Source organism: Paralichthys olivaceus, chromosome 5, assembly GCF_024713975.1.
Source record: "Paralichthys olivaceus isolate ysfri-2021 chromosome 5, ASM2471397v2, whole genome shotgun sequence".
Classification (NCBI taxonomy): Eukaryota; Metazoa; Chordata; class Actinopteri; order Pleuronectiformes; family Paralichthyidae; genus Paralichthys; species Paralichthys olivaceus.
In genome coordinates this window covers 18,050,584-18,063,951 of record NC_091097.1, presented here as the reverse complement: position 1 = coordinate 18,063,951, position 13,368 = coordinate 18,050,584, and the positions used below count along the sequence as shown (strand labels likewise).

Genomic DNA, 13,368 nt, shown 5'->3' with positions numbered 1-13,368 from the left:
CACATACTGAGTGGGAAAGTGTTTGAAGGGGGCAAGCACCCATTAAGATAATGCATTTTTTATGAGTTTGACTCTGATCCTGCTACGTTGGATCATGATTCACGTTTGAGTGCGGTGCTTTATTCCTGATTTATGCAACCTCAGTGTACAGTAACTACACTACGGCTTAATCTAAATACTGCGACCAGGCTATGCTGCTCACAAAAAAGACAAGATTTGAACAATCACTCCTTCGCAAATAATGTTTGTGTTTGTGTGTGGATATATCTCCGAGATCCAGCGAGAAAAAATACTGCAGGTGTTTGAAGGGGAGGAAAAGAAATGGGCAAACAGCCACAATGTGAAGAACAGTGTTGCAGCAGATGCATAGATGCTAATTGAGCTACATAAATACAATAGTAGAAAATGGCTGATCTTATCTCACAAAATTGCACGAGGGTAAATTGTTTGTCCGTTTGACTTAATTAACTCTCAAAAACTGAAATAGAATGGGGAAGATCAAAGGCTTTAGGTCTTTGATACTCTCCTTGACATTGACTGCAGCTCTCCACTCAGTTAGGGTTAGGTGAATAGGAAGGGCTTTATCGTCAGAACAGGGGGTACAATGAAATTATAGATACTTCAACTAGAGACAAACAGCGAGATTTTTCCTGGTTCACATTGATTTTACAAAGGAAGGACTGGTTCGACCACCATGCTGGACAATAGAGGAACCACTGGACTGGTTGCAGAGATAGATGAGGACTGGATGGAGTGCAGGGCACTGCGGCGAGAGGTCAAAGATCTTACACAGCGGTTGGACAGAGAGAGGGTCCGCAATCGTAAACAACAGCGGTGCAGAATCCAGCTTTGCTATCAGCTGGACAAGTACAAAGAAAAGTTGGCGGAACTACAGACTCTAGAAATAATGAACAGTGATCTTGAGGATTGTGAGGTGGAAGCCTACTGTGAAGAGGACATCTGGTACAAACAACATGAGGAGGCTCGTAAATTCTCACATCAGAGTCTGAGGGCGAATCTGCGGACTGAGAGGCAGAAAAACGAGGCTCTCCATAAAGAACTGGAGAGACTTAGAGCTTCACATTGGGACGTTAGAAATAGTTATGAAGCTGACATCCTCACAGTCAAGCAGCAGGCCGACAACTCGAAGTCTCAGTTTGAAAAAGTGTTCAAGTCTCTGATGGAAAAGTTCGCAGCTGATCAGATTGCCCAGCGTCAAAAACTGGAGGAGCTGATAATTATTTTCCCGAAAAGTGCTGCTGCGCAGAAAATTGATCTGCGGAACGAGGTGCGCGCTCTCATGACTGAACTCAATGTTCGGCTCTCACTGAAGAGGAGAGAGGGCCCCATGTACCAGGGGCAGCAGGAGGAGAGGCAGGAGGAGGAGCAGGAGGAGAGGCAGGAGGAGGAGCAGGAAGAGAGGCAGGAGGAGGAGCACGAGAAGCAGGAGGATCAAAATGAGAATAAACCTGCAGATAAAACAGTGATAAATAATCAGCAGGAGTCCCTCCCTGATGCTCTCCCTGCTTCAGAGTCTTTGGAGCCTGAGGCTTCCCGAAAAAAAAAAAAAAAAAAAGGAAAAAACAAAAAGTTCATACCTATAGTCCATGTCAAAACCTTCTGGGGCTGAGGAGGATGAAGAAACCAAATGACCCTTCACCTAACAGTTGATTCACCCCTGACTTCTGTCCTGGAATATATAGCCTAATATTTCATATTCCAAGTGTATTATATATGAAGTATCGCATTAGTTCATGCAGGACACAGTCATGTGCTCAGCTGTCAGCTACCGATAGGTTACAGGTGCTCATCAGCCACCCACCAATCACAGCTTGAATACGACCTCATCCTCACTGATCCCTGCTCAGCTACACTGTCACCCATTTTCTTTTATTTTGTGAAAGTTCGTGTGTTATTAGAGTCAAGTTTTTAAAGAATTAGTTGTCACATGTCACTGTTGGAACAAACGCCTGACATGTGAATATGTTTGACTGAATATACTAAAACATTGATCACAAAAACTGTATCAAGTATTATTTACTGTAAAAATACACTATATATATATATATACTGAATATATATATATATATATATATATAAGAGAATAGAGAAGAATTTCAGACGATGGGAGAAAAACTGCGGTCTGCAAAATGAGCGAAGGGAACATTCTAAAGAGGAGAGAACCATGGCGGAGAGGAGCTCATTTCATTATTCTGCTCAGTGAGTGAGAAACATAGGCTGATTGCCGCAGCAGCGTCCCCACAAACACTGAACAATGAGCGTCGGCCAAACACTTGAAACTAACAAATCTCTCACACACTGAGGGGCGACGCTCCTCCTCAGCCGACATCTACATATTCATCTCTGCCTCTGAGTGATGATACACAGGCGAGGAACTGCTCCTCTGTTTGGTATCTGCTCTGTTTCAGTTTCTCTGTCTCTATCACAAACGTGTACACAAAACATCTTGATCTTTGCATTTTTCCAAAAAGTTTTTTTAAAACTAGATATTTGATGCTATAAAAAAGGAGATACAACATCCTGATTGACAGCTGAGACTGACTCATGATTGGTCGAGCACGTGTATCAACAGAAACATAAATGTACTCTCCGTCCAATCATCTTTTGTTGGGTAATAAACAAGCTACTGGGTCCAGAGATCCCGGCTGTGTGGACAAAGTCATGGCTAGGACACACAGCAGCTTGGATGCTGCCGACTATTTTCCGGATGAAACAGCAGGTATCTGGACCAGGCTGATTTGAAATCTTGAACACGTTGCAATTGAGAGCAAAAAAGGGTGTGAAAGGACGATAGGACTCCAGGTTCTGGTCCAAGGAAGCCTTAAGTCTTTAATTAAAATCTAATGAACCAATCTAATGAACAGTTTGAGCAATATTGGAGATACTATGGAAATAACTGCTTGGAAATTAAATAATATTTACAAAATGTGTAAAAGGTCATATACATAATCTTTATTTTAGGTGATAAGTAAACTTTGCAAGCATGATAATAATATTGAGATTGTCATGGAAACAGTAGATAAGGTTTGAAAGTGTTTTAGGAAAAAAATAACTTTTCCACCCCATGAGAGTTTATTTATTAAATTTGTCTTTAATTAAAATCCAATGATCCAACAGTCTGAGTAATATTGGAGAAACTGTTGAAAACAATGTCTGGGAAATTTAATAATGTTCATTATTTGTTCATGCAAGATCATTAAGGACAATTTTAAAAGGTACACACAATATTTTTGATTAGATATTTCTTTTGAAATAATGGTATTTTCATGGAAACATAATTTAGACATAAATCGTTTTTTAACTTGTTTCAGGGAAGAAAACAAAATTGAGTTTGAGAGTGTAGATAATTAAATATGTCTTTAGTGTGGTTGCTGCATTTTATAAAGAACTTAAGGTCAATGAATAGATGAAATACGAGTCAAGAGACGACATGAATTGGAGTGATTCTCCCCAAAAAGAGATGACTTTGAAGATGAAGGCGCTCCTCCAACCTCCTCAGGTTCAAAGTTTTATGTTCAGTACTTCAGAGTGAGGTTCCTTTACAGGCAGTGATCAGTGGAGTACCTGTGGAGACTAATGAGGTAAAGCAGAGCAGTGAGGTTCTTGAATTTTACTTTTACTGAGGTGGAAACATTTGTAAGTTGTCTCGTCAGAAGTGAGAGTTCGCTGCTGGGAATTTTGCTACAGCACCATAACTATAAAATATAGATATTATACATCTTACTACCAGATCTATAACGTGCTGCCATGCATCGCTCAGAATCCACGGAGCTTGATTTTCATTTGCTGTGGACTCAAATTTCCAAAAGTACAAAATATACGAGTTAACATGAAAATGTGCATCAAGTGGTGCAGTGCTTTCTTATGTAATGGTTTAAACTATAAGAACATGGCATCTGGGGTTTAAATATTTTATTCATTGTAAGACATCATATGGCTGCATTGCATAATTAAACAAGCAGAAGAAACTGTCATCAAACACATGGGCAAACCAGGGTTTCTGCAGGGTATTTAAAAATGCAATTAGCTGAATTTTAGGCCTTAAACAGTCTTTAATGGATTTAAATGTTACCTCTGTTGTGCATTAAAATTAGTTTTAAAAGACTCAAAGGATAATTATTTTGTCACAACTGATCCCAGTCAGAATTTATCTCAGTACACTGGGCTTGTCTGTGAGAAAGACTATAGATACCTACTGTCTCTGCCTCCTAGCAAGATAACAACATATGCTATTGATGGTTATTCTCTACTATAGCGTTATTCTGCTATTTCCCCTTGTCTTCAATTATGAGGAAGTGTATGTAATTCTTGGACTCCGATATTCCTTTACATCTGTAATATTTAAAATAAGTCTTAAATGATTTAATTGAATTCTTTAAGGTTTTAAGAAACTCTGGCAAACTGTTTTTATTAAGAGGTTAATACTGCACTTTGACATGTGATCACATATTAATGCAAAGGTCAGAAAAATCGTCTTTAAAGTCCATAGAATGCTCGTGAATTTGTAACTGGAGGATTTAAAAACGCACAGAGAAGCTATGAAATGGACAAAAGATAATGTGACAGGCCACATGCACAAAAGAACCAGCAGGTATAGATTACTTGAGAATTACATGTTAGTTCTCATTTCATTGTGATGTGTGTTGAAATGCTTTATACTGAGCAGGTTCCCCCAGAAAAACTGCTTCAACATTATCAAATGGTATTAAAAATAGACTAAATAGAATATGTTGTCAAATTCTGAAATCCTTCAGAGGGCCCAGCTTATGCAGTTATAATGCGGTGGCCCAGATTGGGCCCACGGGCCTCGCTTTAGGCTGTGGCTCAAAAGAAAGCAAGAGCTGATGTTGTTGGAGAGCATGAGAAAAATGCAACATAGGAGGAAAGAATGGAAAACAGGAGAGAGGGAGAGAAAGAGAGAGAGAGCAGATGGAGAGTGTGTGAAACGGAGAGGAAGGCACATGATACTGTCACAGAGGACTCTGCTGTCAGGTGCTCCTGCTGGCAACCTGTGTGGAAACACTCAAATGGACAGCAACAGCAGTTGTTGAGGGACAGAAATGTGTGTTTAATTCATTTGTTTTGCCCCAGATTCGCCCCTGTTCAGAGATTTAGACCAATTCAGCGTCAAAGTCCGTCGCTTTACTGTAGCTTCAGTGTGCTTTGAATCAAAAAACTCGTACAGCAGTCTGCAAATACAACCTGTCTAACTGTTGTAATACTGCTGACGTTGAATCAGTGTCCCCGTGTCCCTGTGACAAACATGCAGCCTCTCTCCACTGCCAAAAGCATGTGATGCACTTTACTGCACACTGTGCACAGACACGTATGTATCATGCAGCTCTTTCTCTTTTCAGTCAGTGAAGAACGTATGTAAATTTGTTCTTTGTTGCACAATGCAAGAAGTTGCACACACATGCATTGCAGGCAAACATATGAAACCATAGACACACACATACACACTAATCCTCAACTCGTTTCTATCTTGCAAAATTTAAATGAAAGCAAATCGGTTTTTCTATTCATTCCCTCGTTCTCCTACTCCCCGATATTGTGACACTTTATTGCTTCTTGCAGAATAAATTCGTCTAAAATAGGTTTTGTGATCGACAACAATTGTTCGCACAATAGGCCTTGTGTTATTCTGATTGTTGGCCCCACTAAATCCTCGGACCAGCGTGAGGTGAATTTTACAGAGGGACAGAATGATTACCAGCAACTCTGTCTCCCTCCTCAGCAGCTGCTGCTGAAGTGCTTTGGAGTTACACAATGAAGGGTTCAATAAGCAATTACCGGACTGTGAGGGCGCTGGACAGTGTTCTGACACGTGTGAATGTGAGACTTCTCCTTCAATTGTTTTCTGGAAATACAAATATAAGAAGGCGTCAGTCAATCTAGATTTTATTCTTGAAATAAATAAAAAGATTATGACGTCTGTTTTGCTGTGTTTATCTGAATATCGCCGCAAAACTAGTACCTCTCCTTGTAAACGGCTGAAGTGTACAGGAGGTTAAACAGCGAGTGGTGCAGACATCGACCCAAACATGCCGTCAAGTGCAGATTGTCTTGAGTTGAGCTGCGTTCAAGTTTCATAATTAAAGAAAAAACACATGCACTCAAACACACATTGAAGAGTAAACAGCCACTAACAGCGATTGACATTTATTACAACAGATTAAACTCCACTGGTCATTCATCCTCACACCAGACTATTGACATAACCCTATTATGTTCCTGTTTGGAGTGTAATAATGATAAGATCAGTTACACACACACACACACACACACACACTGGCATCACAACACAGTGCTGCCTGATAGCAGCTGTGTCCGGTTATGTTATGAAGATATTGAAAGATCCCCTCGTCTCAGAGGAAGACAAACGGCACTGAAGATACAAACAGTGACGCAGGGAGAGAAAGATGGCTCTTGTTTCTCTCCAGGAAAAAAAGGGGGCCCACGCAAACAAGGTTATTAGTGTCTTTCGGGCAGAGTGTGTGTGTGTGTGTTGGGGTGGGGGGGGCAGTGGTTATGACCGTACAACAGAGTCGAGTTCCACTCAGGGAGCTCGGGCTAATCTGACTCGACATGCTCTATTTTTACTCCCTACAAATCTCCCATTTTGCTCTCTCTCTCTCTCTCTTTCTCTCTCTCTCTCGCACAAACACAAACACACACACACACACACACACACACACACACAATGCTTCTCCCATTATTTTGCCGGTTGTTTCCTCCTCGGTGCTGTTGATATTTTTAACACTGCAGAAAACCCAACAGTCCCCTTATCCACATATAGCACACACACTTAATGTACCAGATTGTTGTCATTATCATCCATGAATTGTGTTGTGAGAAATCCATGAAAATATTGCAAAACTGCTAAATAACAAACAAAAAATCTTCTTTATCATTATTATATTGTTTTTAGTTTTATATCCACAAACACGACTGATGCTTTTATCACTAATTGTCCCATCATTAATTAACAATGTCCCTGTCTTGCTGTCCCCTCCTCCCCTGTCTCTCTGCCCCCATTCTTCATCCAGACACAACCACGAGAGACTACTACAAGAGCTACCCGATGGTAGACTACACCCACCGCCAGTCCCCTCCCACTTTCCAGCCAATCAACTTCCATCCCAAGGACAAGCCCTTCCTCCCGCCGCCCGACATCCACGCGCCACTGGCCATCACCATCAACACCTCCCAGATCCCCAAGCCCAAGATCTCCAAGACCAACACCCATCCGCTCACCTCCAGCTCGGCCTTCAAAGTATGGGACCCCAGTAAGAGCCACGCCCCCCACCCGGTGGCCTCCCACATGGTGCTCCAGGGGCAGCAGCATCACCCCATCCAGCAGCTGCAGCATCAGCCGCTGCACCAGCAGAACAGCCGGCGCCAGGCCTACTCCAACAAGAGGCAGTTCAGCATCGAGACGCTGCCCGAGCTCTTCTCGCAGCCGCTGGGCTACGGCCACTCGCCGCGCATGCACCCCAAGCACAAGGGACTGCCCACCAACAGCAAGACAGAGGTCACTGTCTGAACATGGGGGCGAATGGGCGAATAGAAGGGGAGACAAAAGAAACCAAGCTGAGTTGTAAGGGAAATCTTCAGATGTCTTTTATATCCACAGCCCTAACGGCAAGATGAGGGCGAGAAATATCGTATCTGGAAGTTTTTCCTCATTATTGTTGACAATACTAATAATGACGTGAGTGATGTCTGTGTACTCTTTAAGACCAGTGGGTCAAAACAGCAGCAGCAGCAGCAGATGAGCTGTGAAGGTGGTGGGTTGTGACTCTTTGAACCCGACGGCTCTTCTGAATAATTGAGTGGCCTCTCAGTGTGTTGGCACAGCTCTGTCCCCCCCACCCCCCCTTCAACTCAATGACACCACTCGCACATGTTCAGATCACACGCACAAGACACTATTTACTCCCCAAACTAACCTCCAAGACTCCGAGGCTGTCAGCAAAGGCCCCTCAGACTCTGGCTTCCAATCAGCCCAGACAATGCCACTGGGGGCAGCAAATGAGATGAGGATGATCTGCACACACACAGACACACACACACACACACACACACAAACACACACTTGTCAACAATTACAGAAGGTTCCCAGCATTGCAGAGACCACTGACGCACACAAACAGACACACACGCTTGTCTCTCTCTTGTCGCAGCGGTTTGTTGAGCAGCTAATTCCAGCCACCGTCTATTGTGGTGCTGTGGATGTTTACCTCTAAAGAAACCCCAGGATGTGTCACCATCCCTGGAAAATAAGGGCAAAAGAGCCCCTGTATCCAGAAAGGTCATTATAAAGTCAGTACATCCTCCCTCTGTCTGTCGCGCTGCTCCACACTGAGTTTCACAAATGAGACTTTGTTTGTGTCGGAGAAATGTCAGCCAACGCTGCGTGCTGGCACAGACAATTGTTTATACCAAGAAGTGAAGTTACAATATGTGAATATATATCATGCACATCCTCCGACATCCACTTCACTGTTTTCTGGCTGCAGCGTCATTTGTTTGCAAAGAAATGATTTCATAATCAGTTGCTAATGGATAACCCCACGGTGTGCGTCTGGCTGTGCGGAGAGAAAAGCAGCGATGCATTATGGGGACACTGTTTCCCACTATGGCCATTGCTAAACACAGCTGTGTGATGTATGTGTTTACTGCTGCGATGCTAACACAATCTGAGAGGCTGGAACCACTTGTCAGCGCACTGCAATTTACTCCACTCCCTGTTAATGAAGTGCTCCAGCCCCCACAATGACTGCCAGCAAACAAAGAGCAGGTGCCGAAGTGAGTCAAATGCAGCTTGTTCCAGGACGGAATCTTTTTATTTTGAGACAGGACACAAAATATAATTTATTTACTTTGTTCAACACTGTGCAGTAGTGTGATAATGTTTTCCTTTTTACGAATAATATAAGGGACTAAAGAGTATTTTGCATGCTTCTTGTGGCAGGGACAGACACCCCTGCAAATCTCTTTAAACCTTACGTTCTTCATAGCTAATAGCAAAAAGGTTCCTGGTTCAAATCCCGGTTTTTCTCCAACCTCGTCCCACAGTCCAAAGACATGCCTACTGGGGTTTGGTTAACTGGACACTCTAAATTGGCTGTAGGTGTGAGTTTGAATGTTTGTTTGTCGCTGTAAGTCGACCCTGTGGCGACCTGTCCAGGGTGAACCCTTAAAGAGTTTAGATAATGAATGGATGGATCAAACTATTTCTTCTGTCCTCTTCTGTAGTGTGCTTTCAGTAGATTTGTCTTTAGCACCCACTAGTGTCAGGGGTCACTCCACAGACCGCAGTGGGAGCTTAACGTTATATTTCAAGCTGACGTATTTCAGTGACCACGGTAACGCCACCAGTGTTTTTCACGAGAACACGATTTTCTTTGAGTCTACCTCTTTTGATCGAGTCCTGTTAGTGTCCAGCTCAGCATCAACGTGACGTGATTTAATCCTCCTCATGGTCGTCCATGCGGTAATCTGCCATTGCATGTAGAATATGCAGATGTTTAGGTCAGCCAGTGTCCCCTTGTCGATAATGCGTATTTGTTGTTTTGCATGCGTTCTTGGGAAATGGCAAATGTAACCATAGAGTCAAATTTCCTGGAAATACACCTGAAATATACTGGAATCCCACTTTAAAGGCAAATTAGCCAGAGCTGGGCTGAGAAACACAAGTAGTGTTATGAGTTGTGAAAGCAATAACCGCTGCTGAATAGTATTTAGTAATTACCTGATGAATATATTACATTTTCAGCTTGTCCAGCAGTGATTATTGATGGCTTCAGTTTAGAAATTCAGTTTTGCTTTCAGCCTTCGCAGCACATAGTCTCATCTCCGCTCTACAGAGCAGCACAGAACAGACCCACTGATTCAATTCACCTTCATTTGTTATCATGAGGACACCAGATATGCCGCAGTGCATATGCCTGGCACATGCTCCAGCACATCAGACAGGTGGTGGAACCTAATCAAACAGTAGCGTTTACCAGTCACACACTATTTAGCACTTTTTCTCGCTCAATCGCTCTCTCTCGCTCTGTCTCTCTTTCTTTTGCTCTCTCTCACTTTCTCTGCTCCCTAACAGACTGTCATCTGCCCCCCAACCTCCCTCTGAGCATCCATCTCCGCAGAGGGTTGAGCGATGGGTACGAGGCACTTGTCTGGCTTTTGGTACCCAGTGCTCTGTGCGATTCTCACCAGGTCCTCTCGTTGTGTGTCTGTGTGTGGGTGTGTGTGTGTGTGTGTGTGTGTTGGTGGGGCCCGGGAGTATAATTAATGACAGAGTCAGTCACAGAATGGCAGCCTCCAGATTTCCTTCCCCGCCACACCATCGCACTCACACACATGAAATCACTCACAGAAACTCGAGCAGGATTCACACTGGATACACACACAGACACGAACGCAGCCTGGGACATGAGTGACCAGATGCTTTGTGATACATTATTCACATTTGGAGATTTTCCCGTACCAACATGCTACCTTTAAATGAACCATGCGTACTTTCTTTGCAAGCAGAAATGTCAGTCAGCCAATTTCCCCAATTTGCATCTCAATTTAATGGAGCTGTGCATGTACACAAGCAGATAAAATGAGCAACGGAGTAAAACTTTAATGAGAGAATAAATTAGCAATATAATTCGTGTTCGTAATGCCGCAATGGCTTCTCCACTTTACCTCTCCAAGATGTGAAAAACCTGTTTAGCAAGCTGTTGGATTGGTGCACGGAGCTGCTGGCACGCCTTTGTAATAAGGGATCAGCGGAGAATGGGGATCATGAATACAAAAGCATCAATGGGATATGCATGGTGTGAATATGCATCAAACGCATCTGCGCTTATGCTCTCGCCAGCGCTGCACAGTATATGTAATGTACCGTGTTGCAGGAGGTTTCACTGTCTCTTTGACTTTAATCCCCGTGAGGTGGCACACGCTCAGTGGGTCACTTCATATGAAAAGCTTCCTGGCCTCTAAAAGCCTGACCAAAATATTCTCTGGGGTCTGTCCTTAATCACTCGAAATGCATTAGAGGTTGAGAGCAAATGAGGAATGACAGCGAGTAAACAAGCAATATGCGTCAGTAAAGCAATAAGCGCCCAACCGTCCTCACACTATCCGTACGTCTCTGTCCGTCCGTCGATCTGCAGCCCTTCGCAGAGTTTAGGAGTGAGAGTGCTAATGAGGATGCAGGTGTTAGAACCAAGGAGAACGCTGAGCAAAAGAATGGGGGAGGAACTGCAGAGGGCTTAGGAAGCAGATGAAGGAGATGAAGCTGGAAAGAGGAATGGTGTTGCATGGACTCCGCAGATATGGCAGTGGTTGTTTTTCATTCAGATTTGTCGTCTAAAAAAATGAACATTGATTCTTGGTTCTATCTCTCTGATGTTCTCTAGCTCTTCCCAAAGTATTCTGAGACTTTAGCTGAAAGGGAAAGTCAGTCTTTACTATGATTTGCACAGTTCAAAGTTATTGTTGTGTTTGGGTCTTGAAGCGGGAGCCGCTGATACTCCTCAAACAAACACTGGCCTCTGTGGACGTAAAGCTACAAACAGAACTGGATGTTTAACACAACGGCCGCACTGGAACCAGGATTTACAGTCAAGGATCGGAGTCTTCGGGATAAACCGAGTCTGAGGACCAGCACAGACAAAGACTTTTTCTCAACCTGTTTGTTGACGCCGCTCACGACTGGGCAGCAGAGTTTTAACATGCACTGTGAGTGGCTGATTCTTCTTGATGCCACAATCATGCAAAGAAATCATGCTGATGTGCCGGGAAACAGTGACACCTTCTCTTGGTAATTTCCCCCACAGTCGGACGTCCTGGACCCAGGATGTATTTTTTTCCTTCAGTCCTGGATGGACTTCCTCCAGGCAAAGTGAAGTCTGGAAAAACCAGCTGGTGAAGCTGAATAAATCAGACTGAGAAAAAGCCTCTGATGAGCCACAGTTTTGCCTCTGTCATGGATGATGTACATACTTGAACACATGCACAAAACACTCTTGCACACACACAGGAAACAAGGAGCCACAGAGGTGTAATACTAATTATATCTTCCATACAATGTCCACAGATTTGTGGTATGAAACGGGACCAAAAGCCTTGAATCAGGAGAAACTGAGTACACCTAACTGACGCTTCAACTTCCAAAACCGTCAGACTGCTGAGGCGGCTTTGGACCGTCAGCTTAGAGTGCATTTACTCAATCTCTCCTGATTATTAACAGACTATGGCGTCGCTTGCTCATCTCTGAGCTAACTGACTGTTGTTTGTAAAACTTCCTCTATATTAAAGAAACGATGCAAGTATTCTACCGCAGGTTATCTGAATGCAACCTGGTAGACATACTTGGGCTCCATGATCCTTAGCAATATATAGATTATTGTGTATGGTTCAGTTGTTTCTTTGTTTCCTGTTGGTTTGTTTTTTGTACTGTTTTTATTTTTTTAAAGGATTAATCTCCTGTCAAAAACAGAAAAAAAAAAGTTCATTTGACCAATGGAAAGTTTAAAGTGCTTCCAGATTTTTTGACTCCAGCTTCCCCTCCCTCCCCGACTCACCCTCCCCCCCCCACCAGAGGATGTCATACATTTGAAGCTTGTGATCGTTTGAGTTACATCGTATGGTATACATGCATACATGTATTTAATGTTAAAAGATATTGCATTGTATCCAAGTGCTTTGCCAACACGTTTGCTGAAAGACGGAAGGATTCAGTGATTTCTTGTACAGCTTTTGCATCTGCAAAAAATTGAAAAAAAAAAAAAAATCATGCGTTGTTTCATGATAATTTGTAAGAGGCAGCAATAGGCTGCTTTGGATTGCTATGTACTACTTGTGTATATATGTATGCTGTACCACTTGTCTGCTGTGAAATTTGTTGACTACTCAGCTTATATAAGGGCTTTTTATAGATATAAAAAAAGCAGACTGGGCAATCTCACGTCACTCTGTAACTCGAGAGGAGTTGTTTTTCGAGACAAACTGAATTTTCATGCATTCGAAATTGCTATTTAAATAAAGTTTTGACTGACTAACTGGCTGAAACGTCTATAGGCACTCATACAACATTGGCCCATGTGTCCTGTTTGAATAAATCTTTCAAGAAATACAAGCCGCCGTTGTTAATCGTACTTTTGTGTTCTGACTGTTTCTGTTCACCGGTGGCAACATGTGAAGGAATCCATAGAGAAAGTGAATTGATACGCAGATGAATGGTTAAATGTTGAGTTGAAAGAAAACGATGATGCCAGTCTAATGTTTGTACGAGAAATATGAAGTTGCAGCAACTTAGCTTAGCTTCAAAACTGGAAGTAGGGG

The 13,368-nt window shown here is 42.9% G+C and overlaps 1 protein-coding gene across 2 annotated transcripts in view; it reads left to right on the top strand.

Moving 5' to 3' along the window:
- Positions 1-13,162, top strand: part of LOC109643574 (protein shisa-8) — a 75,134-nt gene extending 61,972 nt beyond the window's left edge. For both annotated transcript variants that reach the window (XM_069525164.1, XM_069525163.1), the window contains one exon: positions 7,071-13,162. In XM_069525164.1, the coding sequence (XP_069381265.1) occupies positions 7,071-7,567 (497 nt within the window). In that variant the 3' untranslated portion in view covers positions 7,568-13,162. The remainder of the gene's footprint in view (positions 1-7,070) is intronic.
- Positions 13,163-13,368: the final 206 nt, after the last annotated feature.